Source organism: Salvelinus fontinalis, chromosome 32 (genome assembly GCF_029448725.1).
Source record: "Salvelinus fontinalis isolate EN_2023a chromosome 32, ASM2944872v1, whole genome shotgun sequence".
NCBI classification, from domain to species: domain Eukaryota; kingdom Metazoa; phylum Chordata; class Actinopteri; order Salmoniformes; family Salmonidae; genus Salvelinus; species Salvelinus fontinalis.
The window spans coordinates 19804062-19831647 of NC_074696.1; the positions used below are offsets into that span (position 1 = coordinate 19804062).

General features: G+C 40.8%; 2 protein-coding genes across 6 annotated transcripts in view; both read left to right on the plus strand.

The window, feature by feature from the left end:
* Nucleotides 1-774: 774 nt before the first annotated feature.
* On the plus strand, nucleotides 775-13388 carry LOC129830862 (regulation of nuclear pre-mRNA domain-containing protein 1A-like). Of its 2 annotated transcripts, none has more exons than XM_055893668.1 (7): nucleotides 775-1187; nucleotides 3636-3765; nucleotides 3877-3983; nucleotides 4251-4345; nucleotides 4709-4835; nucleotides 7278-7453; nucleotides 8087-9908. In XM_055893668.1, the coding sequence occupies exons 1-7, from the start codon at nucleotides 1037-1039 to the stop codon at nucleotides 8210-8212; spliced, it is 912 nt and encodes a 303-aa protein (XP_055749643.1). In that variant the 5' UTR covers nucleotides 775-1036; the 3' UTR covers nucleotides 8213-9908. The 2 variants fall into 2 exon arrangements, with proteins under 2 accessions (XP_055749643.1, XP_055749642.1); XM_055893667.1 differs by lacking the exon at nucleotides 8087-9908 and adding an exon at nucleotides 9918-13388 and having other exon boundaries at nucleotides 779-1187.
* Nucleotides 13389-24012: 10624 nt separating this feature from the next.
* Nucleotides 24013-27586, plus strand: part of LOC129830863 (nuclear transcription factor Y subunit gamma-like) — a 45448-nt gene continuing 41874 nt past the window's right edge. For 2 of the 4 annotated variants that reach the window (XM_055893669.1, XM_055893670.1), the window contains exon 1: nucleotides 24013-24121. In XM_055893669.1, coding sequence (XP_055749644.1) covers nucleotide 24121 — 1 coding nt within the window. In that variant the 5' untranslated portion in view covers nucleotides 24013-24120. The remainder of the gene's footprint in view (nucleotides 24122-27586) is intronic. The other 2 variants (XM_055893672.1, XM_055893673.1) reach the window with 1 other exon arrangement.

Sequence of the window (27586 nt, forward strand, 5' to 3'; positions counted from 1 at the left end):
CCAGCCAGAGCCTGGATTGGAACCCGATCGAAAATTCCTGGAGAGACCTGAAAATAGCTGTGGAGATAGGCTCTCCATCCAACTTGACAGTGCTTGAGAGGACCTGCAGAGAAGAATGGGAGAAACTCCCCAAATACAGGTGTGCCAAGCTTTTAGCATCATACCCAAGAAGACTTGAGGCTGTAATCGTTGCCAAAGGTGCTTCAACAAAGTACTGAGTAAAGGGTCTGAATTGTTATGTAAATGTTATATTTCAGTTTTTTTATTTTATAAAATTCCTAAAAACCTGTTTTTGCTTTGTCATTATAGGGTGTGTTTTTTTTAATTGATGAAGGAAAAAAAATATTTCATACATTTTTTAATAAGGCTGTAACTTAACAAAATGTGGAAAAAGTCAAGGGGTCAGAATACTTTCCGAATGCACTGTATATGGCCAATATACCACAGCCAAGGGCTATGTCTTAAGAACAACCCTTCGCTGTGGTATATTGGCCATATACCACACCTACTCGGGCCTTATTGCTTAATCATAACAATCAAAACAAATTAAATCAACATCCATTGATGGAAAATGATCTGGAGAGTTTAGTAAGTGTGATTTATCTTTTCTCTTGCGACATATTCTTAAACTTGCAATAATTAATATTTTGATGGTAAACCGAATTTTGCTTCTTAGCCTAGGTTGTTAAAAATTACTTCGATATTCCTTTTTAATTTGCTTATGGATAAATTGTTAATTGGATAAATGTGGCAACTCCTCTCTTGCTGCGAAAAAACTATTTTGTAGGAGGGTATTCAGAGGTCATTAGTATATATAAGTTTTGGCTAGACCTGGCAACCGTGGTGTATACTTTAGATACATTTAGCTCTAAACAGACACAAATGACCCTGCGTCCGTCGGTAGACACAGGGCGGTAGCTTTTGCACAACACATTGAGTGCTAGCTAGCTAGCTAGCTAGGTAGGTAGATTGCTAACCTTAGCTGTGAGACCTAGCTAGCATCCAATATAATATATTATTTGACATTATCGTTGACATGTCGGCCTTTTCAGAGGCAGCTTTGGAAAAGAAACTATCGGAGCTTAGCAATTCCCAACAAAGTGTCCAGACTCTGTCACTGTGGCTTATCCATCATAGAAAACACTCGAAGACCATCGTCAACGTTTGGTTCAACGAATTGAAAAAAGGTAATGTTAGCTAGCTAAAATATATGAATCAATAATAACATTTATCTCCAAGTTTTGTTCAGTTAGCTAGGAATTAACGTACACCGTCTATTAAGTGTAGATAACGTTAGATAACATTTTATGTTTGTTTACTTGCAAAGGTTACTGTAGTGTAGCTAGCCAGCTCTTTCACTTGACCACATCCCAACTAACGTCAGCTACTAGCTAACTAACGATATGTCATTAACTTTTCTCTAATTTAAGTTTGCTAGTAAAGTATCGAACCGCCAGTTACTGTAGCTAGATAGCTTTGTGGCTAAACTTTTCTGCTAATAGTGTAGTTATTAATGCTTACTAACTAGCTAGTTAGCTTAACTTTAGTTGTACTTTAGTTGAGCTAGCTAGCTCGCTCCTCTCCTAGTGCCAGGGTGGGGTAGTCGTCGTCACACGGTGGAGGCATGTCTACATTCAAGTGTAGAGGTTAACGATCACCCTGCTAAGCAAGGTCTTTGCTTGTATGGATAACTAGACTGACGCGAGGCCCCATTCAAGCCACTCAGCTGCCACCTAGCTACGTTAGCTCACTAGTCTAATCATTTGTAAAGTTGAAATTTAGTTGGACTGCCTAGCTAATTTGTTTATCAAAGTTACGTCATTGGAGTGATTGCTCAGATAGTGAACGAGAAGGCAGTAGCTACTAGTTAGTCATTTGAGTCCTAAAACCAGGCAGTCTTGTTACAGCTAAAGAGCCCTTCGCATTGGGACCCTACTTCACTGTCAGACATTTCTTAGTATGTTCAATTTAAAAGCAGGGTAAGGTAGCTAACCCACATGTGACCAAGGGTCAGCATTGCTGCCCATCATTGTTTACACATGTAGTTAGCTTGTGTGTGTTGCATGCACCTGCTCATAAAGTGTAGATCCACGAACTTCTCTGCATCACTGCACATGAGCCATGGGCTATATCTGTGAAATAGGGTGACATACTGACATTAGTCTACCTATTTTACTCATCTAGGCCTACATTCCCTGCTTTGCCAATAAAAGTCCACAATAAAATTAAGACCTAAAAACACAAATATGACCTTTGTATCTAAGGATTTCTCACACTACCCTGCCACAAGGTCTCAATGTGTGAATACCTTTGGGAAACTGTTATATCTTCCAAATTGACTTGTAGAAAGATGCAGGGTGGCTTTAATGTTTTTGTTGTTGATTGAGCTCAAATACTTTAGTGTATTGCCATGTTAAACTGGTGATCAGATCACAGATGTTGAGTGTGCATAAAATGTACCAGGGAATAGGACAATCTGCATTGGCATAAATCTTACCTAGTAAAACCAATATACCTGGTCAAATAAAGCTTTAAAAAACCCAACTGTTGTGTATGACATTAACTTACCGGTACCTGTCTATCCTATCAAGCCTACTGCATAGATATACATGTATGAGGTCTGAGCTTGTGTGCTAGATAGTTGGTAGGGAGTAATATTTTGATGCATGCTCTCGGTTTTCCTTTGGGTAAATTATATTTTCCTTTGGCCTAATGATATCCCAGTTGGCCCTCTGTATTTTGGGAGCTGCTGACTCTTCTCTGGACTGGGAATAGCATCGGATGTCATCTCATTTCTCTGCCTCGGAGGGTTCTCTGTAGCCGACTCATGGACAGAGTTGTGGTTTCATTTTCTAGGTTACTTATTTCCTGTTGTCATCGCTGTGTTTGATGCTCACTAACCACAAATCACAAAAAGGGCTATCTCTGGCTTCAAGTCCTTACGAACAGCTACGAAGTATGATTTTGTGCTGTGTACAGTCAGTGATTGTCTAAACCTCCAATGCCGCCAATTCACAGTTCAGTGTCGGTTCATCAAAGCTGTGAGCCTTTGCGAAGGATACATCTAGGCCCTCTTTATAGACTCTTGCGCATTAATGGAGCTGCGATTTAATTTAGAGAAGTGGTGTGCAGTTCCTAAAATGTCCTCTTTTTCATAAGGGCTCCTTATCACCATGGTGTGTGTGTGTACAGGGCAGTGGCTTGGGGGGCGTGGGCCCAGTCGTGTCACTTGGGGTTGATTTGCTCTCTCAATACATGAACCAGGGAGAAGCATGTATTTCTTTGCTTAGCCTTGGAGAAAGAAAACCCCCTATCCGCCTAGAGACAGATCTTCCTCATACAATAGAGCTATATGACAACACCTGTTTGTCAACTGCCTTATGTGTGGGCTATGTAAATTAGGCTATATTATGCAGCGTCATACTTTTCTGCTCTTATAGTCAGCCAGTGTTTACGTGTTAAGGCCTAAGTGGGCTCTAAGTTAATGTTGTTTAGTCTGCCTGAGTGTTAAGAAAGGTATCCTGAGTTGAAGCCTAGTAGATGCATTTGTTGACACTTGCCTGTGTTGCTAGGCTTTGTATAGTTTAACTCTGCTCTAAATCAGTTTCCCACAGTTGACTGATCTGTGTCTGCAGCCAAGGTATCCAGGAAGCTCACCTTCCTCTACCTCGCCAACGACGTCATCCAGAACAGCAAGAAGAAAGGACCTGAGTTCACCCAGGACTTTGCTCCTGTCATTGTTGATGCCTTCAAACATGTGTCCAGGTGAGGGGTGAGATGCACAATTAAATCTGTCTCCCAATGTTTTCCCTACAGTAGTAGTTGGGGCATGAGCCTGTTGATGGAAGTTAGACGTGTGTGTGTGTGTGCGTGCAGGGAAGGAGAGGACCCCTGTAAGAAACAGCTGGGCCGGGTTCTGTCCATCTGGCAGGAGAGGGCTGTGTATGAGAACAACCTGCTGGACCAGCTCTCACACGTCCTGCGTAAGTAGCCTCCTAACCAAGACACCTCTGGTTTGTCTCACCGCACTCAGTGGCTTCCTCAACTGAAAACGGGGTGCTTTCTCCCCTGTCCCGTCCTCCATCTACTCTGATCTGAAAACATAGTATGCTTGACAGGAGGTATTGGCATTCCATAGTCATTACTTCACATACGTGAGTGTCAATAAAGGATGTGAAATAGTATCATGCAATCTTCTTTCCATCTCTCTCTGTTCCCATGATCGCTCACCCTGTATACATGTTCCACAGTGGGAGAGAAGAAGGCCAAGAAGAGGCCGTATGAGGAGATTCAACTGGACGACCAGGACTTGGCCTCCCAAAGCTCACCCGCAGAGCCCCCACAGGTACAGGCCAACACAACCCCTCACAGGGGGGTGTAATGGCTAGATTAATTTAACCAAACGGAGGTTATTTTTCATTGCATTTACCTCTTAGTATCCCATGTAACTTAATAGTTTTGGTAGTCACATGGCTATGTTGAGACAAGTTGCCTTGTTAGTTCTTTGTTTTGGATGTTTGACCTACTTTCTAACTGCAATGTGGGACTATTCTCCTTTATCCCCCATCGCTGTCATTTCTTCCTTCTCCTTTCCTCTCCATTTTCCTGACCTCCCATTCCTTCACACTTTGCTCCCCCTCTCTCCTCACTCTCCCTTTCTACCCTCTTTTTCTACCTCACCTCTACCTGCCCCTCCCTTCCCCGTCAGACGGCAGAGTTAATCCGGGCCCTGCAGGAGCTTGAGAATGCAGCCTCTGGGGACTCAGCACTGCGCCAGCGAATCTCCTCCTTGCCTGCTGAGGTGCAGGACACGTCACTGCTGCACAGGATCACAGGTAGGCCCTGGCACACACCTCTATTCCACACTCCCATTCGCTACAGTCGGCCATGCTCCAGAGAATGCTGTTGTTGGAAGGGGTGGGGTACAGGGTGCAGTTGACCCAGCTGTGTGTATAGCCTAGTTTTTGGAAGTGAATGGACCGTGTTAGTGCTGTCCTCTGGGGAAAAACAAAGACAGACACCATGCTACATATAAATACTACTTAGTCAGTTAAACAAGCCCAAAATGTTTTGTCACATACACCAGATAGGTGCAATGAAATGTGTTGTTTTACATGTAAGGGCTCCCGAGTGGCGCAGCGGTCTAAGGCACTGCATCTCAGTGCTAGAGGCGTCACTACAGACCCTGGTTCGATCCCGGGCTGTATCACAATCGGCCGTGATTGGGAGTCCCATAGTGCGGCGCACAATTGGCCCAGCGTCGTCCGGGTTAGGGGATGATTTGGCCGGGGTAGGCCGTCAATGTAAAATAAGAATTTATTCTTAACTAACTTAAACATACTGGGCTTTATTTTAACAAACCTAGCGCAATGGTAAATCTAAGTGCCGCCGGTAGCGCTATAGGTTCAGGGGTGTGTCAGAAATATTTTTGTTATTTTCACTTACAATTGGCGTTGGAGTGAAAGGGCTGGGTTTTGATGAAAAAACACGGTGTGGATGTGTCGGCCTCACTGGCCAATCAGAATGTGCGCCATGGCGAAATATGTGGTTTGCTTCAAGTTGTTGATTTATGGTCTTTTATGTATTGCCTTGGAATCAACTCCAATTCCAATGTTAGTCTGTTTTATAGTTTGTTAAATGGCTTACAGAAACGAAATAACAAAAGGTAGACCTATCTTGGCTAAATAGTTAACATGAAGCCATTTGCAGTCCACATTGTTCTAAGTGGCTACAATAGCTTAGACACTAATATAGGGGCTAGGCCTACTGTAAATTGCATTATGGCTGAGCATGGACATGCTAAACATAGAAAGGGAGGATGTCCACTCACGTTATACTGCTCCCAAATAGGCCTATGTTTTATGAACATAATCAGAAACATCTTACAGATCAGATCACATTTTCACATCCCCAGAAGTTGCATGTGCACCACGGACGTTGTTACCATAAAACCAGGTGAATCATTGTAATAAGACTGCTTGTTTTGTTTTTGATTGTAATAAAAGTTAAATATTTTTCTTTTTCTTTACGACAACAATGAATGAATGTGAACTGTAATGATAAAAAAGACATGCTTTACTGTTGAACCAGCCTTAGTTATAGTAGGCCTATGGGCCTATGGGGGGGGGGGGGGGTTACGCCCTTCCAAAACGGGACCTGCATGGCTAAAATAGTGTGGGCCTGCCTACAATGCATATATAGAAAGGGAATGTCAGATCACTGTTCTACTCCTCTCAAACATTATTTGAATAAAGCTTTGGTGATTAAGATTTATTTCCCAGCGGTCTCAGGAGCCAAACTCTTTATCAACAGTCTTGTCTACTTCACGGTTGCGTTGGGCAGGACAAAAAAAGGCCTTCATTGAGAGGAGAGGAGGCTTGGTTTTTAACCAAATAAAATGAAATGGGAGGGAAACGTTTAGTTTTTTATGGTTCTAATTACAAGTATAAAGGCACCAAAATCACATTAGGCTACTCTTGTTCCATGTTCAAATGGGCAGTGTGTGTCACGGCTGGATAGGCTGTATCATAACCAACTGTGTTACCACTAAAACCAGCTTTTGGTTGGTCTTAAGTATCCTATCAGCACTGCCTGAAAATAGAAACTTGGATCATGTTTTTAAGGACACGCCTCAAATATTTCCACCCCTCCCATTTGAGTGTTAAGCGAGCTGATGTTAGACAGGTAAATTGCCAAACCTGGCGTTAGGGATGGAAAATGCCGGCGCGACAGTTTTTAAATTACAAAATTGCAAACTAACCTGCGTTTTAACACTAGCACCACCTTAACGCCAGCCGAAAATAGAGCCCATTGTACATTAGTTGGCCATACAATTAACAAATCTCTCAATCACATGATAAGTCCCACCATAGTCAGTCACAACTGACGAAGGGCTGTTAGGTTGGGGATGTAATTTATTCAACAATGCTCATTGGACACACACATGCACACAAGTATGTCTTACTATACTTGATTGGACCCATAACAGTAAACCTAATTCTAACCTTAACCCTAACCCCTAAGGCTAAAATAGCCTTTTTACAAGTGAGGACCGGAAAAATGTGCTCACTTCTGATTTTTAGTTGGTTTGCTATTCTTGTGAGGACTTCTGGTATACACACACACACACACACACACACACACACACACACACACACACACACACACACACACACACACACACTTGATATCAGTGCTTGATATCATTTGTGATCATTGAAGACACTCAAATGTTGGAACCATTCAACCATTCTGTTACCCTCCTCTGTGTGTCTCAGATAAAGAGCAGGGTGAGCGCCTGTCCAGACTGGTGGAGGAGGCGTGCATGCTGCTGGCGGACTTCAGCGGCCGTTTGGCGGCGGAGATCGACGACCGGCGGCAGCTTACGAGGACGCTCACCCTGTTTCTACACAGCCAGAGGGACGGCCTGGCCCAGAACGAGCAGAAACTAGAAGTAAATAATCACCTTTCTTTTTTCACTACACACCCTTTTCTATCATTCTCCATCTTCATTGTGTCTGTCTGTCTCGCATGTTGTTTCATTCACTCTTTGTGTGTTTCTGTTTTTGTAGCATGTATTTTCCTCTTGTAGCCCTGTATCATTTCACCCTTTCAAATGTATGTTTTGCATCTCACCAATGGAATTGAACAGAGAATGCTCAAAATAGTGCTTGGCAAAAAGCAACTCTTCTGAAGAATAATAATACTCTGTGCCCTACTAAAGAAAACATCCATGGGGCAAAATAGTTGTTCAGTTTTAAACTCATTTGGCCTTTCCTTAACTTGACATAGACATGCTTAACTGGAACTTTCATGCAAATCCCCCATTGTCAATGGGAGATTTGCACCATGGTTTGAGTTGCATGTTTACCTCAAGTTAGGATTCAAGTCATTATGCCTCTCTCCACTTATCAGTGGTGTCTTCCTCCCCCATTGTTAGTTCAGGCCCTGAAGGCTTTAGCAAAGATGACATCTCACCCAATTGCTTGCAAAACGACAACACACTATTTCCATTGGTCTCTAATAAACTGTACAATTTACTGTTTTGTAATTGCTGAATGCTTAACTGTCCAGCCTTTACCCACAGGAACTGAGCAAGATCACGTCTCCTGGTCTATGTATCTGCAGTGTATCTGCAGTTCAACAAATCTCTCTTGTAATAAAGAAAAATAAAAGAGAAAATAAAACTGAATCTGTGAGTGCTGTTATTTGATGCTACTTGTGTTTGTACTGGTGGGTGTTGCATTCCATTACTCCAGTCCAATTTGATTGACTTTACTTTTGAGTGTCATTATATTAAATACATATTCATTAAACAGTGTCTTATTTAGCAAAAAAACAATCAAACTTCACCTGCTATGTTATTACATAAGACATAAGTTTTTTCGATAACTAAAACACATTTTTAAACCCCAGCTTTGGTAGTCATTCATGAACAGATACTTTACATTGCAAATAGTCAGTGAGGTCATGACTTCAACAAAATAACACAAAAACTATAGCAGAAAAATGTACTTGAATGCTATTAAAATGTGTACTCTAACAGTAGCCTCAAATGTACAATATGAGTCAAATGTCTTATGCCTCTTAATCATTTGGAAACACAACGCACACAGTTAAGTTATAACAGACAGGCCCATGTGACATTTGTCCATTTATTTGAAATTAAGTGCATTCACAGATGGCTGGAGTGTTATAAACTGAATCTAAAGTTCAAAATAATATTCTTACTCATACTGGGGTAGTTAAAATGCCATTGAAGGTATTTTCAGCAAGTGTAAATTATATTCATAGTTTGATCATTTTTTTTACTGGTCTGCAAATATGATTTTGGCTTCTTCTCAATTTGAATTGTCAAGCCCCTGAACCAGGGGTGGGCAACTCTGGTCCTGGAGGGCTGCAGTATGGGAAGTATTTTGAACCTGCTCAGCACTAACACCAAATCATCCCTTGTAATAATTAAAGTAATCCCTAATAATTTGGACCACAATGAGTTTAATCAGGTGTGTTAGCCTGGCTGGAATAAAAAGTGGAACTCTGCAGCTCCCCAGGACTAGAGTTGTCCACCACCAGTTCTAAACACATGCCATCTAGTGATGGGTCTTTTGGCTTTGACTATTTTCTGGCTCACCTTGTACTCTGGGTTCAGGGTGGTTTTACTCCCCCACATTGAGGCTATGGGTTGACTACATGACTGGGTCAATACTACACTTCAATTGCTAAGGGGTTGTTTTTCAAACTGGGCCTTGGTTACAGGCCCTAGCATATCCTTGACTTGCCTATAAGGTTTAATTTCTCCCATACTGTACCATTCATTTGGATTTAATGCTTATTTGAATATTTAGATTTGTCACACTGCCCTAAAAATAGATAAGGAAACGCCTCTGTTTTTCTCTGTAGTAAATAAATGAATGGATCGAACACTAGTATTTCTGTCATTTGAAATGTAATGAAAGGATTTCATAGCTCACAACTTTAATGACAGAATGGTTATAGTAAAGGTCCTTCAGAAATATTTACCTTTACCTCTGTGATCCTGATGTGAGAGGTTGATGTAGGATGATGATGGTTTTTAGTAGAAAAATAAACAAAATAATAACACACACACTAATAATATAAGACCACCTACAACTCTTTTTGTTAATTCAAAATGTTATATTTTATCCACTTATAAAAGTAAATAGGGGTTCACAATGAAACAGAAATGATTGAATGTCATCAGTTTACTCTGATGTGCCTAAGTTCCTTTGTAAATCCTCCCTTTCCTAACCATTGTGCTACAAGGTTCACAATGAGATACAAGGTTTACAGTGAACTCCAAGATGATGTCTAACAATTGAACAGCATATCCAACTCCAATTCTGACGTTGTACCAAAAAATGTCACATTATTCCTCACACCTATTCTTGTTGTTTCAGGAGTACAAGCGTAAGCTGGCGCGGGTGACCCAGGTACGGAAGGATCTGCGTTCTCATCTCAGCAACCTACCAGACCTCTCTGTGCTCCCTAGTGTGACCGGTGGACATTTGCACCTGCCCTCGTCCGGCGTCGAGCTTTATGACCCCACAGCCTGACAGCTCACCTGTGTTTCCCATCTCTGTCCGACCATCCACCCTCTGATTGACACATCTCTCGCCCTATCATTTAATATGTGGACATCACTTCACTTCGTGGACATCAGAGTCACTTAGTAACCTTTGACTGACGTATCTCCCAACCTATCATTGGCCATATGCATCTTGCTACTGTTTGACTGCTCTCTCATCCAATCTTTCCCCATGTAGTCCTGTTTATCAAATTTCTCTCTTACCCATCATCATGTAACCCTCCCTTTGGAACAGTATATCTCCCTCCTATTCTCTTCACAATAGATCACTCCTATTGGTACAGTATTTGGAAAGTATTCAGACCCCTTCACATTCTAAAATTGATTAAATTGTTTTTTACCCTCATCAATCTACACACAATAGCCCAAAATGACAAAGCAAAAACAGGTTTTTAGAAATGTTTGCAAATTTATTAGAAATAAATAAATAGAAAAATAAATAGAAATATGACATACATAAGTATTCAGACCCTTTACTCAGTACTTTGTTGAAGAACCTTTGGCAGCGATTACAGTCTTGAGACTTCTTGGTATGATGCTACGAGTTTGGCACACCTGTATTTGGGGAGTTTCTCCCATTCTCTGCAGATCCTCTCAAGCTCTGTCAGGTTGGATGGGAAGCGTTGCTGCACAGCTATTTTCAGGTCTCTCCAGAGATGTTAGATCGGGTTCAAGTCCGGGCTCTGGCTGGGCCACTCAAGGACATTCAGAGACTTGTCCCAAAGCCACTCTTGCGTTGTCTTGGCTGTGTGCTTATGGTCATTGTTCTGTTGGAAGGTGAACCTTCGCCCCCAGTCTGAAGTCCTGAGTACACTGGAGCAAGTTTTCATCAAGGATCTCTCTCGTTCATCTTTCCCTTGATCCTGACATCCCCACAGCATGATGCTGCCACCACTATGCTTCACCGTTGGGATGGCGCCAGGTTTCCTCCAGACGTGACGCTTGGCATTCAGGCCAAAGAGTTCAATCTTGCTTTCATCAGACCAGAGAATCTGGTTTCTCATGGTCTGAGAGTCCTTTAGGTGCCTTTTGACAAACTCCAAGCGGGCTGTAATGTGCCTTTTACTAAGGGGTGGCTTCCATGTGGCCACTCTCCATAAAGGCCTGATTGGTGGAGCGCTGCAAAGATGGTTTTCCTTCTGGAAGGTTCTCCCATCTCCACAGAGGAACTTTGTCAGAGTGACCATAGGGTTCATGGTCACCTCCCTGACCAAGGCCCTTCTCCCCCGATTGCTCAGTTTGGCCGGGTGGCCAGCTCTATGAAGAGTCTTGGTGGTTCCAAACTTCTATTTAAGAATGATGGAGGCTACTGTGTTCTTGGGGACCTTGAATGCTTCATAAATGTTTGGTACCCTTCCCCAGATCTGTGCCTCGACACAATCTCATGGCTTGGTTTTTGCTCTGACATGCATGCTTTCCAAATCATGTCCAATCAATTGAATTTACCACAGGGGGACTCTAATAAAGTTGTAGAATCATCTCAAGGAGGATCAATGGAAACAGGATGCACCTGAGCTCACTTTGGAGTCTCATAGCAAAGGGTCTGATTACTTATATAAATACGTTTTATATATATTTATATATAGATACATTTGAAAAAATGTAGAAAAACCTGTTTTCACTTTGTCATTGTGGGGTATTGTGTGTAGATTGCTGAGGGTAAAAATTATTTAATCCATTTTAAAATAAGGCTGTAAAGTAACAAAATGTGGACAAAATCAATGGGTCTGAATACTTTCCAAATGCACTGTATCATTTGCGTCCACATCTAATGCTATTAAATTAAGGGTATGACCAATGTTTTCCATACCTAATGCACTCTCTTTCTTCCCTTCTGCGCTTCCTCTGAATACATATACTGGTTTGGTGATCCCCCTTGGCTTTCACTGACAGTGTTCCTATGCAGAGGATGCTGGTGGGAGGAGCTATAGGAGGACAGGCTCATTGTAATGGCTGGAATGGAATAATTGGAACGGAGTCAAACGTGGTTTTCATATGTTTGATGCTGTTCCATTTATTCCATTCCAGCCATTACAATGAGCCCGTCCTCCTATAGCTCCTCCCACCAGCCTCCTCTGTTCCCATGATATTCCTCTTCTGTTTCCCCTATCCACCTAACCCCAACCTCCTCAAAATGACAGGAAAGATATTGTTGTGATATTATTTTTGTATTTATAGTGAATTTAGATAGCACCATAAATGGTATATTGCAGTAGTCACAATGCATACATCCCCTCAGTTTGGTATCATAATCAGCTGCAGTATTTTGATTACGAACAATATCATCTTTATGCGTTCTTTTATAACTGCTCTAAGTCGTTTTCCCATTATGTGGACACAGCTCACTAGGTTTTAGATCTTGTTCTCGGGGGCTTCACTAATAGCAGGGACTGTTACTGTTCAAGTTCTATATAAATGGCCTTAAAATAATTAAGCCTGTTCAGAAAAGTTATTTTGTCCAGATTTAATTGTGAAATCATGTTGAAAAGGAAATGGACAAGTTGGAAAATGTAAAAGTAACAAGTTTGAATATGTTTGACTTTTTTTGAGAAAGCTCTTAAGGAAACAAAAACGTTCATTGTAAACATTTTTCTTAAATCAGTAACCAATTTCTTTCTTTGTTTTAGCACATAGACAAAGTTGCATGTAAATCCTAGGAACTAATTGGTTTTTATCTGTCAGTCTTGTATCGTCATTATGGACTGGCCAAGACACACTCTTAGAAAAAATGGTTCTGGATACAACCAAAAAGGGTACTATGCTTGCTTCCAATATGGCACCCCTTAATGTTCTATATAGAACTGAAATTGGTTCCCTATATGGAACCCATTTTGGTTCAGTGAAGAACCCCATATATATGGGGTGCCGTATACAGTATGAAGCAAGAAATAGAACCCTTTTCGGTTCTCTCCAGATCCTTTTTTTCTAAGAGTGCATGGTAGTCATTCCAAAAAAATGCCTGGGTCTCATTGCAGATGCATCTCTATAGAAGTTAGATGTCTCCGTAAAAGTTGAAGCCTTTCCCATATTGGAACAAGCAAGTGGAGACATCAGTGTTGTATGCTCTTTTACCGTATTACCTTCTGCCCCCTGGTTATAACCTCTACTGAAGGTTCTTCAGCCGCCTGTGACAGCTATGCTCTTTGAAGAACTTGAAGGGGCACACTTTGCTAAACTAACCCGTATAACTTATATCAATGATTTGTAAGTCTTCATTGAAACACAAATTGTTGTAATGTGTTGTTCTCAGAACCAAATAAACAGCCAAACATAGGAGAATTTATCAAGACTTATTGGTATTTTGTCTGCATCAATCCAGCATTATTTATTTTTGGGTGATTATTATTTATAGTTTTAAAATGTGTATGTGGTACACATTAACACAATATACTTATAGTGACAAATAATGCCCTCTAGAAATACTGTGCTTTTGACTCTGTACTGGTACACCCTGTATATAGGCATGGTATTTTTACTCATTGTTATTCACCATATATTTATTCCTCGTGTCACTATTTATATTTTATCTTTAACTCTGTATTGTTGGAAAAGGACCTGTAAGCATTTTACTGTTAGTCTTGACCAGTTGTTTTACGAAGCATGTGACATGCAATTTGATTTCAATGTCAAAGCATTATGACCACCAGTCCAGCAGGTGGTGATATAGCATTTGGAACAGAAACATGGGGAGGAAGTTGGTCAATCAGTAAAAACAGAAAGTTTTTTTTTTTATCCTAGCCCAAGATTAGCCTAGCGTTACCCGATTGAATGAACGGCTTGATTTTTGGGGTCGATAGGATGTTGGTCGACTGAAATTTCTTTAGTTGAGCAGTAGCAAATGGACACAAGACACCCGTCCGATTCACGCATGTCTCAGTGGACTAATCCATTGCTGAGGCCACGCATCCCCATTACTCTACGACGTGCTACTGAAATTGTATATGGTTGTGCAACACTAATAATAAAACATATTATTTTATAACAAAGGCGTTTTCCCCTGCGTTGGATAGCGGTTGTATCTGCGGTTCTGAAACATAATCTTCAGAGCGCCGTTTAACGGGCGTCTTGTCCTGGACCATGTTGCTATGTGCATAATAGCAAAGCTACCCAGCATATTGGTGTTGAGAACAATGCGGTGGAGGCAACAGCGGAGTAAGAAGAAAAAACATCCCTTGCCTCATCCGTATATATCTACAGAAATAAGACAGACCCTGCTTCTGTTGATTATGTGAGCTTCAAGCCTCACTCAACTGCAACATGTCGGATAAAATTATTTCGGCTGTTTTTTATCTTTAAAAAAAATTATCGTTACAACATACTCTCTGGTATTACTTATAATTTATTCAATGTTGTTTACACTGTTCCAAATGGTCAGAAATATTGTAATATAACAGCACCTGTTAGTCACACATAATAGGCTACACACACAGCTCTTGCTCCTATACCTCCTTTTCTTGATCTTCTTATAATTATTATTATTATAATCATCATTATAATAATAAGTAATGTCATTATCATTAGTAGGCTTAGTATAGCAGTCTTGTATAACATACTTCGAGCTGTAGGCCTAAGAGTGCATCTGTTTAGCTGTCTTACTTCCCGTACCTTACTTAGGCCTATATTTCAAGAAAGCCTATAGGCTACTGCATCAATCAATAATTTGTTCATGTCATTCATACTTTGAAATGCAGTCAAGCATTTTAGGTTTTAAAATTACATAACAAAGGGTGCCTTGAATAATTAGCCTAAACAATAAATAAACTGCAACATGTTGGCAATTCCATTCACGAATGCATGCAACTGTTTTAGTCTTTACATTAATAAAGGCGTTAACTTTTTTTCCGTTAGAACAGACTCTACGGTACTCTTATATTTTATTTAGTGTCGTTTACACCGTTCTATTTAAATATTGTAATCTGACAACACCTGTTTGGCACACGTCATATGAAGCAGCGCTTGCTCATATAGCCTCCTTTTTCTTGATCTCCAGTAGCTTCCACAACTAAGTGAAATGTCTTCCACACATTGGACTTCCTCTTTCTATCTTGAGCAACCGGTAAACATTCTCCTGTTTCAAGTTTATTTTTCCCGTCCTCCACATCGTTTATGCTGCCATGTGTTATGGTGTTGGAGTTTGTTATAACCAATTTATTGACCTGATTATGATATGCTATAGGTCATGCCCCATTGGTCACGTGCATACGATGCATACATGTGTCACGCAAAGCGAGCAAGGTTTGAGGGAATAGCTAATGTTTTTCCTAAACAAATTTGTAATTTTGGTAACAGATCTTTTTAGTCAGAGAAAAAACAAGTAAGAAATGCCTGTAATCTTTTTGCAGCTTCCTCACCACGGACAGCGCGATAAATATTGTTGCTGTGCTATGGTCGCTGGTCGCTGCAGCAGGGAGGAGTGAGAGACAACTTGCGCCAGTCACACAGGCACTCACTGTCATTTTTTTAGCACAGCGCGGCAAGTCTGAGCCCGGCCCAAATCAATTACTGTCGTGCTGGTCCTGCCCCTCAAGGTCAACGGCATCATGAACTTTACCAAGTAGCAGGACATTTTAGGCAAAAATATGAATGCCTCTTGTCACAAGTGGATCTTGCAAGTGGACACTTTGCCGCAAGTGGATTTCCAGCAAGACAATAACCCCAAGTACAAATCAAAATTCACAAAGAAATGGTTAATTGACCACAAAATCAGGAAATATTATGTATGGAGGAATGGTCTAAAATCCCTCCCAATGTGTTCTGCAATCTCTAAAACATTTCATAAAAAGGAATATTGAAAACAGGTGCCAATAATTTTGACCCCTATCTTTATCATGTTTTATTTTTTGTATTACTTGTTGAACAAAAACTCATTTTCTGAACAATAGTATAACATAATGTAATTCCCCCACTTTTTTAGCATACAATATATCTCAGTATTTGTATTATTGATTTTATATAGCATTTTTTGCTCATCTTTATCAAGGATGCCAATAATTATGGACCTGACTGTACAGTATGTGATAACGTCTCGGATCCTAACCCCATCTTTATCTGTAGTGCTGATAGCAAGGTTGCTGGTCACACTGATTCATTGCTGATAGACTTAGCTGAACCTGTTTTTCTCGGTTGAGTCTCCCTTCCTTCCTGACAGAAAGAGGACACTCTGGTTGCAAATGCTATTTACTTCGCCACCATGGCCTTTTTATATTTTTATTTGTTTATATATATATTTTGTTTGCCTTCACCTCCCTTATCTCACCTCACTTGCTCATATTGTATATAGACTTATTTTTCACTGTATTATTGACTGTATGTTTGTTTTACTCCATGTGTAACTATGTGTTGTTGTATGTGTCGAACTGCTTTGCTTTATCTTGGCCAGGTCGCAATTGTAAATGAGAACGTGTTCTCAATTTGCCTACCTGGTTAAATAAAGGTGAAATAAAATAAAATAAAAAGTGATTTCATATTCCCTTGACTCACTGATTGTCAATGAGCTTGGGACCTCTGTAAGTGTATTTTTGCTGCACCTTCCTTCAGGCAGGGATAAAGGAAGTTCAGAGTTTCAAACCAGGCTTACAAGGCAAGCACACTACCAGGCTCACAAGGCAAGCACACTACCATCTGTGCCAATAGTGTTAGTGCACTTTGCAGAGGCCTGTGTCCAGGGAGGCTGGGCCTGGCTTGTGTCCAGGGAGGCTGGGCCTGGCTTGTGTCCAGGGAGGCTGTGCCTGGCTAGTGTCCAGGGAGGCTGTGCCTGGCTCGTGTCCAGGGGGTTGGGCCTGGCTCGTGTCCAGGGAGGCTGTGCCTGGCTTGTGTCCAGGGAGGCTGGGCCTGGCCTGTGTCCAGGGAGGCTGGGCCTGGCTTGTGTCCAGGGAGGCTGGGCCTGGCTTGTGTCCAGGGAGGCTGGGCCTGGCTTGTGTCCAGGGAGGCTGGGCCTGGCTTGTGTCCAGGGAGGCTGGGCCTGGCTTGTGTCCAGGGAGGCTGGGCCTGGCTTGTGTCCAGGGAGGCTGGGCCTGGCTTGTGTCCAGGGAGGCTGGGCCTGGCCTATGTCCAGGGGAGCTGGGCCTGGATGTTTAAATATATTTATATGGCTATTTATGTACATGTATGTGTGTGTACTCCTGTAGATGAAAGGACGTTGATGTCAATCTTAAGAAATGCACTCCATCACCCCTTCCTTCCCCTTTCCACATTTTAGGATGTTATCCTTATATGGTGATCTATGAGAATGCTTTGTTTTGGAAAGTGACATATTTATAAAATTGAATCAATTGGTTGACTATACAGCTGAAGAAAAAAAATCCTATAAAGATATTAGTCAAAAAGGAGCCACGCTAGAGCGCGATGAGTCCCCCCACCTGGCCAAACCCTTCACTAACCTGAACGACGCTGGGCCAATTGTGCTCCATCCTATGGGACTCCCAATCACAGCCAGTTGTGACATAGCTGTGACATAGCCCAGGATTGAACCCGGGTCTGTAGTGACGCCTCAAGCACTGCGATGCACTCGGGAGGCCCAATACACATTTTTTTTCAATTGAAAAACTTTTATGTGAAAAGCATATTAAATTCAGTTTAATGAAAAATCCTTGACCATTAATGCCTTATAATTTAATTAAGGGATCGTTAACTTTTTTACAGTTTATATCCAGTCAGATGATTCCTTACACTGAACGTAGTCTAAGGGCCAGAAGAAACTGTAATCCAACTGTAATCGAGTTGTTAGCCACTATTAACTTGAGGGGATTTGGCCACAAACATTCAACATTGGTGTAAAAAAAAGTGAACTATCCCTTTAACATCTTCAATTTATTCAATTGAAATTGACCCTAACCCTGTTATGGGGTATTCATTCTTAAAGGGATACTGGGCGATTTGGAGATTATTGGTCGTTTTTCTACTTCCCCAGAATCGGATGAACTCATGAATACCATTTTTATGTTTCTGTGTGCAGTTTGGAGATTATTGAAGTTACAGTAGCATGCCATGAGTCATAAGTCATATTCTTTTGAAAATATCATGACAATACCCGCACACTGTCAAATGCTAATTTGCAATCAATGAACAAAAACCTACTCACCAGTTATTTTGGCCACTTTTTCAGGATCCAATCCATATTTTTCTCCCTATCTTCTCCCCTTTTAGCTTTGCCACCTAGAATTGATCAAATTAAATAAGTTCAATGTGTCATAAATAATTCCCCAAAGTCATAATGACACAGACCGATATTAAAATGTTAGTTAGGTCTGAAGATAATGACTCTGGTTTATCTGTACAACGCTACATATAATACATTAATTTACAATGCCTTTGGAAAGTATTCAAACCCCTTGACTTTTTCCACATTTTGTTACCGTTCAGCCTTATTCTAAAAGGATTGTGTCGAGGCACAGATCTGGGGAAGGGTACCAAAACATTTCTGCAGCATTGAAAGTCCCCAAGACTGAAAAAGCGTCCCCAATTTTCTATAGGATTGAGGTCAGGGCTTTGTGATGGCCACTCCAATACCTTGACTTTGTTGTCCTTAAGACATTTTGCCACAACTTTGGAAGTATGCTTGGGGTCATTGTCCATTTGGAAGAACCTTTTGCGACCAAGCTTTAACTCCCTGACTGATGTCTTGAGATGTTGCTTCAATATGTCCACGTAATTTTCCTATCTCATGATGCCACCTATTTTGTGAAGTGCACCAGTCCCTCCTGCAGCAAAGCACCCCCACAACATGATGCTGCCACCCCTGTGCTTCACAGTTGGGATGGTGTTCTTTGGCTTGCAAGCCTCTCCCTTTTTCCTCCAAACATAACGATGGTCATTATGGCCAAACAGTTCTATTTTTGTTTCATCAGACCAGAGGACATTTCTCCAAAAAGTACAATCTTTGTCCCCATGTGCAGTTACAACCCGTAGTGTGGATTTTTTTAATGGCGGTTTTGGAGCAGTGGCTTCTTCCTTGCTGAGCGGCCTTTCAGGTTATGTCAATATAGGACTCGTTTTACTGTGGATATAGATACTTTTGTACCTGTTTCCTCCAGCATCTTCACAAGGTCCTTTGCTGTTGTTCTGGGATTTATTTGCATATTTCGCACCAAAATACATTCATCTCTAGGACACAGAACGCGTCTCCTTCCTGAGCGGTATGACGGCTGCATGGTCCCATGGTGTTTATACTTGCGCACTATTGTTTGTACAGATGAACGTGGTACCTTCAGGCGTTTGGAAATTGCTCCCAAGGATGAACCTGACTTGTGGAGGTCTACAATTTTTGGCAACGGTGTGCTTTAGAACCATTCGGACGCCTCCGAGCAGTCGAGTAGGCTGTCCCCCTCAACTTCTAAAACCGAAGTTTCTCCACTGCTGATTTTTTTAGACTATCAGGAAGCAGGTTCCTACCAACATATTTTTCTGCATGAAATCATATTGTCCTCTCAACAGCAGAAATATGACAAACATACAGTGCATTCGGAAAGTTTTCAGACCACTTGACTTTTTCCACATTTTGTTACGTTACATCCTTATTCTAAAATTGATTAAATTGTTTTCCCCCCTAATCAATCTATACGCAACATCCCATAATGACAAAGCAAATATATACTTAAATATCACATTTACATAAGTATTCAAACCTTTTACTTAGTTATAGATGTTTCTGCGTCTATTTAGTCAGTTATAGTCTTGTCAATTGCCACTGAAAAATAGGTATTTGATGAATATTTGAGTCTTTATTTTTGTTGACGAAATTAACATTGATATGCAGAGGTGTGGACTCGAGTCACATGACATAGACTCGAGTCACAGGGCATGTTCGACAGTGCAGGCGACTGCCAAATGACTGATCAAATCAAATTATATTTGATTTTGATTGACCTACAAATCACCCTGCATCATAAATAACGACTAATTATTATCTGTTCATCAGTCAGTCAGTAAGTCAGTCACAATTTACCCATGATACAGCACGGTTTTGATGCTCTCGAACACGGCAACAACTCAAGTTGATAGAAAATAAAATATCTTGAGACTTGACTTCGACTTGGAGCCTCAAGAATCGGGACACGATATTGACTTGAGACTGATGACTTGAAATTATCTGCCCATGTTTTGTAACATTTTGTAACTCATTTTGTGGCATTTTGAGTCCATTAATTATTCGCCACCCAGTCAGAGACAGTAGCCACATCTCCCTCTGATTGGACCAGCAAACTGTCAATCAACACAGGTCGGGTGAGTTAGCAAACAGATTGTTGATTTTCTGTACAGCTATAAGATCGGGTCAGCGCAAACATCAAATTGTAGGGAGATAGGATTGCCATAATAAATAAATAAGGGCCAATTTAAAACTTGCACAATAAAGTTCACAGAATTGTCAATTTGAAGAAATGTAGGCAACTTATTCATTACTACATTTAGCTAACATTAGATAAGAATCCAGAGATTCTTACCTTTGCTTGATTCTTACCTTTGCTTGATTCGGTAGTCTCGTTCAGATCATCATAGCATTTGTTGTTCTTTAAGATAGCCACCTTAGCAATAAATGAGCATTTCATTTTTGGGGGGTAAATACAGGTGACTATATTGATAAAAACCACCTTGTCCTAGAGAGATTTACACTGTTATCAAAACGTCACGTCAGGTTAAGCCTAAACGAAACACAACCCTTATTTTAAGTGTTTCTAAAATCCCCTATGGGGAAAATGAATGGTGGAAAAACGATTGGAACCATTTCCTTGTTTGACCGCTAGGTTTATGGGTATTAGGACTCATACTGTGGTACTCTACACACGTTCTGTGTTCAACCAGTTAGCAAATCGGAAATGTCAGAATACTGACTAGTACATGAACGTGGCATTCGTCCCACCTCTGCTGATATGTGGTTGAATCATATTCTACCTGTTATTTCCATGATTAACTGAACCTGTGGCAGACACACATTCCTCTGCATTTTTTATGTTCAGTAGTGTGGTCAGGTGACACAAAGAGGGACTTAGGAAAATTGCAATTGGGTCAGAACAGGGCAGCATGGCTGGCCCTTAGATGTACACAGAGAGCTAATATTAATAATATGCATGTCAAAGTCTCCTGGCTCAAAGTGGAGGAGAGATTGACTTCAACACTACTTGTATTTGTAAGAGGTATTGACATGTTAAATTCACCGAGCTGTCTGTTTGAAATATTGGCACACAGCACGTACACCCATGCATACCCCACAAGACATGCCACCAGAGGTCTCTTCACAGTCCCCAAGTCCAGAACAGACTATGGGAGGTGCACAGTAGGTTACTAGGGGGTAGCTATCCTCCCCTAAGAACAATGTCTAATAGCTGACACAAAAAAACAACGTTGAGGGAAAAAATGATATGTGGAGGAAGGTCATGCTTTGGCGAATAAACTATAAAGGGAAATAAATGGCTTCAGTTTACACTTTCTTTTTTGTTATTTCATGAAATGTTGTTTTCAGAAAAACTGCCCCCGATAGGATAACTGGTCTCCGGGGGTGCCAGTTATTTAGAAATTATTTAGTAAGTCATTCTTAAAAACTAAGTCTAGTTGTCTTATTTTAATTATTTAAATAAAATATGGGGGGGAATGGTGTTGCACATGTCACCATTAATATCCGCACTATGAGGAGATTTGATGTAAAGTTTCTCTTTTTAACTCACCTGCACTTTTTTTTTTTTCTTTCTTTGTTGTTCCTTATCCATACAGTCCATTATGTACAATTGCACTAAATATTATTAGCTTAATGCAAGATTTTAAATCCCAGCAGTCTTTAAAATGACATTCAGGAGCAAAAGGTTATCAATAGTTTTTTAATTCATAAAAATGTTTTATTAATTGGAATATAATACTGGAATATAACTAATAACATTGGAATATAACATTTAATAATAACTTAACTAATTAACTCAGTGTAACATTGATGTGGCAACTCTCTTATGCTCTGCCATTGCATGTTTCTAATTTGTAGATAGGTCACAAATCAAGCTATCCCCAGTAAAATTGGAGCACAACTCATAAGCCCACCTCCTGCACTGCTCACACCTAATCCAGTCCCCACCTGTGACTGAAACCAGGGGGAGAGATGCCAATTGAAAAGCTCTCTCTTAAAAACGTAGGTAGCTATCTAGCTATATGACATAAAATGATGTAAAGCTATCAGTCACTAATGGAAACATTTAGAAATGCAATTAAGTTGCGTTATCTTTTTAATGTATTTTACTTCAGACGATCTGGTAGTAAGGTTGCTAGCTAGCACTCCTTGCAGCTTATGCTAACTAGCTAGCTGGCCAGCATTTACTGCTAGTGAAGTTGCTAGCTAGCAAGTTAGCATAAACTAGCTCTAACTGGGCTAGTCTTTGTCTAAATGACAGGTAGAAACACATTCATAACCATAAAGGGGTAACATATTACTACTTTACTCAAAATGATCTAAATTTTCTCTCTAAACAAGTGGAATATTTATCTTAAAGCTTTCCTACTTCTATATTTTTTTTTAACAATTATAGATCTAACGTCATTGGAATATATCTATAACTTTTTTTTACATTTCAAAGAATTCGATCAACTTACCACAAAATCATTTTGTTGAAATATCTCTAAAAGTTGTGATGACACAGAGGACTTTTTTTGTTGAGTTAGAGCAGTGGCAGACAGTGTTGGGAAAATAATTTGGTGACATCTTGTGGTCTTAATGTGAATTACGGGGGGGGAGGGGGCAGTTACCCCAGTGGGCTAGTTACCCCCTAGTACCCAACTACATAGAGCATGACTACATGGAAATCTATTCCACATCAAGTAACTCTTTTAAGCAGTAAAATTACATTAAAAACAGATAAAAATACACATTATGGAACAACACGGACACATGCATACAAACACAAGATAACATACGCACTATACACACATGTATACCACCCTGCATACCACTGCTGGCTTGCTTCTGAAGCTAAGCAGGGTTGGTCCTGGTCAGTCCCTGGATGGGAGACCAGATGCTGCTGGAAGTGGTGTTGGAGGGCCAGTAGGAGGCAAAAAATATCCCAATGCCCCAGGGCAGTGATTGGGGACACTGTCCTGTATAGGGTGCTGTCTTTCGGATGGGACGTTAAACGGGTGTCCTGACTCTCTGAGGTCATTAAAGATCCCATGGCACTTATCGTAAGAGTAGGGGTGTTAACCCCGGTGTCCTGGCTAAATTCCCAATCTGGCCCTCAAACCATCATGGTCACCTAATAATCCCCAGTTTACAATTGGCTCATTCATCCCCCTCCTCTCCCCTGTAACTATTCCCCAGGTCGTTGCTGCAAATGAGAACGTGTTCTCAGTCAATTTACCTGGTAAAATAACGGTTAAATAAAAAATAAAAATGTACACATTGATTTTGTGTTGTAGATATGTGGCAGTAGAGTTGGGGTCTGAAGGCACACACATCAAATGCAATTTTATTTGTCACATGTGCCGAATACAACGGGTGTAGACCTTACCGTGAAATTCTTACAAGCCCGTTAACCAACAATGCAGTTCAAGAAATAGAGTAAAGAAAATATTTACAAAATAAACTAAAGTGAAAAAATCAAAAAAGTAACACAAGAAAATTTTACTTAATGTGAAATATGTTGTGAATGTATTGTAATATTTTTGAAATTGTATAACTGACTTAATGTTGTTGTCTTGGCAGCAGCTAATGGGGATTCATATTAAATACAAATACCATAGACTTATGGACAGCACCAAGAAGGTTCCGAAATTATTCACACACCATTGCACATCCTTTTTTTTAGGTATTGGGTTTGTAAGAGACTTAAGTGATTGTTTTGTTTGTTTGAACTTTGATTCTTTGACATACATCTTACTTCCTAGGCTCAGGATTTGATGTTCATTGACGTCAGTGCGCAATGTTGCCAACGTAGCACAGTTTCCGGTTCGAGCAAAAGTACGTGGCAGCCATCTTGTTTCCCGTTGCTACTGAAATAAAATAAATAATACGCTGAGCTGAACTTCACTGCGAACCCGTAAAACAAAGTGAGTAAAAATCAATTGATATACATGGTTAATGTCTATGTGAAAGCATACTGTGTCGCTATGGAATTGGGGCTATAACTTTGCTAATTTCCAGTTGCTCGTCTTGTCCAATAGACGATTGTTTCGGAAGATGAACATAGGCGCCATTTCCCTCCCCGCTCTCTGAGCAGCTTATTGGTGGCCAGCTGAAAGTAACAGAGGCGTTTAAGAAACTACCGCACTGAGTCCGCCATTTTGGCTCTTGTCTAAACTTTGTCTCGTACGACTGGCGATTTTTGGAAGATCCCGAATGGCGTCAGTTTCACAACGAACTGAACCCCTAGAAACCTTGATTGGTGGAATCTAGTCCGAGGTTTGATTGGTCTGAAGGACAGATCCAAACGTAGTCTTTATTGGTTAGAGAGCCTTTCCCCAACTTTGCAAAGCTTTGTAAACTTTCCTTTGATTTATCGCTTCCTTTTGTTCAGTGGCGAATAAACAGTATCACAGGCCACTGTAGAGCGTATCATCGTCTTCCATGTCTCTCTTCCCTTGTCCAGGTTGCGCTTGTTATATGCTAGCTAACTGTTAGCTACCGGTGTCTCTCTACGTTTGACTAACAATAAATGATCACACCGTGTTACTGTCTAAGTTAACTAGCTAAGCTAAACAGCCGCTGGTTTAGCCAGCAGATCCGACCCGCTTGCTTCAACTGTAAACAAGCGGTCGGATCTGCTGTCTATCACTGGTTAGGATAGTTTTTGCTCATTCCAAAAATGTTTTAGTTGGTTAATAATAGGTAGCTAACGTTAAATGTTTATCATCAGTGTTGCGTGTTGTTGGATTGAACAAACCAAACTATTAGCTAGCTATGTACAAGAAGACACATTTGGGCCATCTACCGTTAATAAGCGAACTTAGTTTGTCTGAATACAGGCAGGAGGCCGAAGGCATCAATAAGAACTCGCTAAAATTACAACAGACATCTTTCTCACATTTTGCTAATGCCCATTAAACCGAGATATGTATCATGTTCATTGTTTACATTCCAGTGTGTTGACTGACAGTTATTGTGAATCACATTATGTTGCGCACTGACTCTTCAAATACTTGAGGACTTGAAGTCTGTGCCTTGTCCCTTGAGCAGCATGATAAACAGCATTCTCTGCTATCTTGCCAATGTGTAATTGCTTCAAACTATGTGATGTAAAGAAAATCATTCCATGCAATACCTGTTTCAATATGCAATTTGGAGAGTACTGTATGTAGCAGGCTATGTATTGTATAATCCAAAACGAACTATACTGAGCACAAATATAAATGCAACATGCAACTTTTAAAACGATTTTACAGAGTTACAGTTCATATAAGGAAATCAGTAAATTGAAATATATTCATTAGGCCCTAATCTACAGATTTCACGTAAGTAGGCAGGGGCGCAGCCATGGGTGAGCCAGGCCCAGCCAGTCAGAATTTGTTTTATTCCGCAAACAGATAGATTCTCCTCAGTTTCATCAGCTGTCTGGGTGGCTGGTCTCAGACAATCCCACAGGTGAAGAAGCCAGATGTGGAGGTCCTGAGCTGGCGTGGTCACACGTGGTGTGCGGTTATGAGGTCGGTTGGACGTACTGCCAAAATCTCTAAAACGAGGTTGGAGATGGCTTATGGTAGAGAAATAAACGTTAAATTATCATGCAACAGCTCTGGTGGTCATTCCTGCAGTCAGCATGCCAATTGCTTGCTCCCTCAACTTGAGACATCTGTGGCATTGTGTTGTGCTAAAACTGCACATTTTAGAGTGGCCTTTTATTGTCCAAGCACAAGGTAATGTGTAATGATCAGCTTCTTTATATGCCACACCTTTCAGGTGGCTGGATTATCTTGGCAAATGAGAAATGCTCACTAACAGGCATGTAAACGAATTAGAGAGGGATAAGCTTTGTGAGTATGTAATATTTCTGGGATCTTTTATTTCAGCTTGTGAAACATGGGGCCGACACTTTACATGTTGCTTTTTATATTTTTTGTTGTATCTAAGGAAATTCCCTGGTTGACAATTAAGGGTACAATATTTGTTGGGCTATTTTACATGATTAGTTCTTGTTCTCACCATCCATCAACTAGCCTAAATTCTCAATCTAGAGCAGGGGGTGTCAAAGTAATTTCTTGACTATCACACCAAGCACAGCTCTATACAGGAAGGATCTGTTCTCTAAATGCAAACAGGAGCATACATTAAGGTGGTGCCTGAAACGGGTCTATGCAAGGCATACAGTATTTTACTGACGGTACAGTTCTGCCTAACCCATTCGTGGATGCTAACTACATTTAGTGCCTATTGACGATAGTAGCTTCTGGCCGGGGAGTTTTGTTAAGGCCCTGTACGCTCGTTCTGAACTTTAAAATGCATCACTTGCGGTATGGTTTTGTAAACATAAGGAACGTACGTATATTTCATATCAGCTATAAATAATGATCAAAAATCGAACTTAAATTACTACACACCTTTTTAATAGAGTTAGCGTTCGTACACGGTCATATCTCCATGTTACGGTGCTTGTTTACGGAAGAGAAGCCACCTGTGCTAATTAATTATCTATGTGTGCTTTGAACACCTGTGTAAGCTAACTGGGGAGGAAGTGTAGTTCTTCAACTGGAGGCACACACAGTATGGATCTGTTCAAAACTGCTAGAGTAGGTGTATCTTTGTTATTTGAAAGATTCTTTCTCTTTGTTATGAACAATAAGGGAGATATCAGCACATGTTTTTCGATGACTGTTTTGCACGCAAGGATTATTGATATTTCTAAACGTTGAAACACAGCGTCGCAATTGTACTTCACATGCAGCTAACCGCTAAAAACCCTACGGAGTAGAAGGGTTTTCGAGAGCTAAATTCTGCCCTGCTTTTTCCTGCATTGCTGCAGATAGGCTCCCAAGTATCACAGCAGCTGTTAGTTTCATAACTTTCAACTTGACCTTGATATCCAGTCTAAATGCACCATTACAGTGTAATCAGAAAATTAACATGCAAATTGTTATTTTATGCCCCATTACTAAATTAACAACAACTAGAATCAGTTTTTCCTTTTGAGCGCAGACAGGATTGAAGCCAGTGAGACTGTTTATAATCCAAATTTAGGATGGACAAACTGTGTGTAGCCCGTGTGTGTGCATGTTTTTGTGTAGGTAAACTAGGCTTATGCAGGTGTGTGCGTGCATGACTTAGCTCGGCAGCCCTGAGGGCTCTTTTCTGCTGTTGGTTTGTGAAAGTGATACCCCCGCTTGTGCGTGTTTGGCTCTAAACAGCGTCCGTAAGCAAACATGTCCCAGGCACCAGCAGCGCAAGTAATGGGAAGGTATCTGCTGTAGAGTGACCTTGTCAGGTGTCCTCGTGGAGGAGGTTTGGGTTGAGAAGAGCCTGCCTGCACCGCCATAAATGGCTATCGCTGGAATGGAATAATCTATGTGCAGTCTAGCTGCTCT

Bases quoted from the DNA above. Each gene is read 5' to 3' on its own strand.
- LOC129830862 (XM_055893667.1), top strand. From the start codon at position 1,037: ATGTCGGCCTTTTCAGAGGCAGCTTTGGAAAAGAAACTATCGGAGCTT. The intron at 3,766-3,876 runs GTGAGGGGTGAG...GTGTGCGTGCAG, and splicing joins GCCTTCAAACATGTGTCCAG to GGAAGGAGAGGACCCCTGTA. The intron at 4,836-7,277 runs GTAGGCCCTGGC...TGTGTGTCTCAG, and splicing joins ACTGCTGCACAGGATCACAG to ATAAAGAGCAGGGTGAGCGC.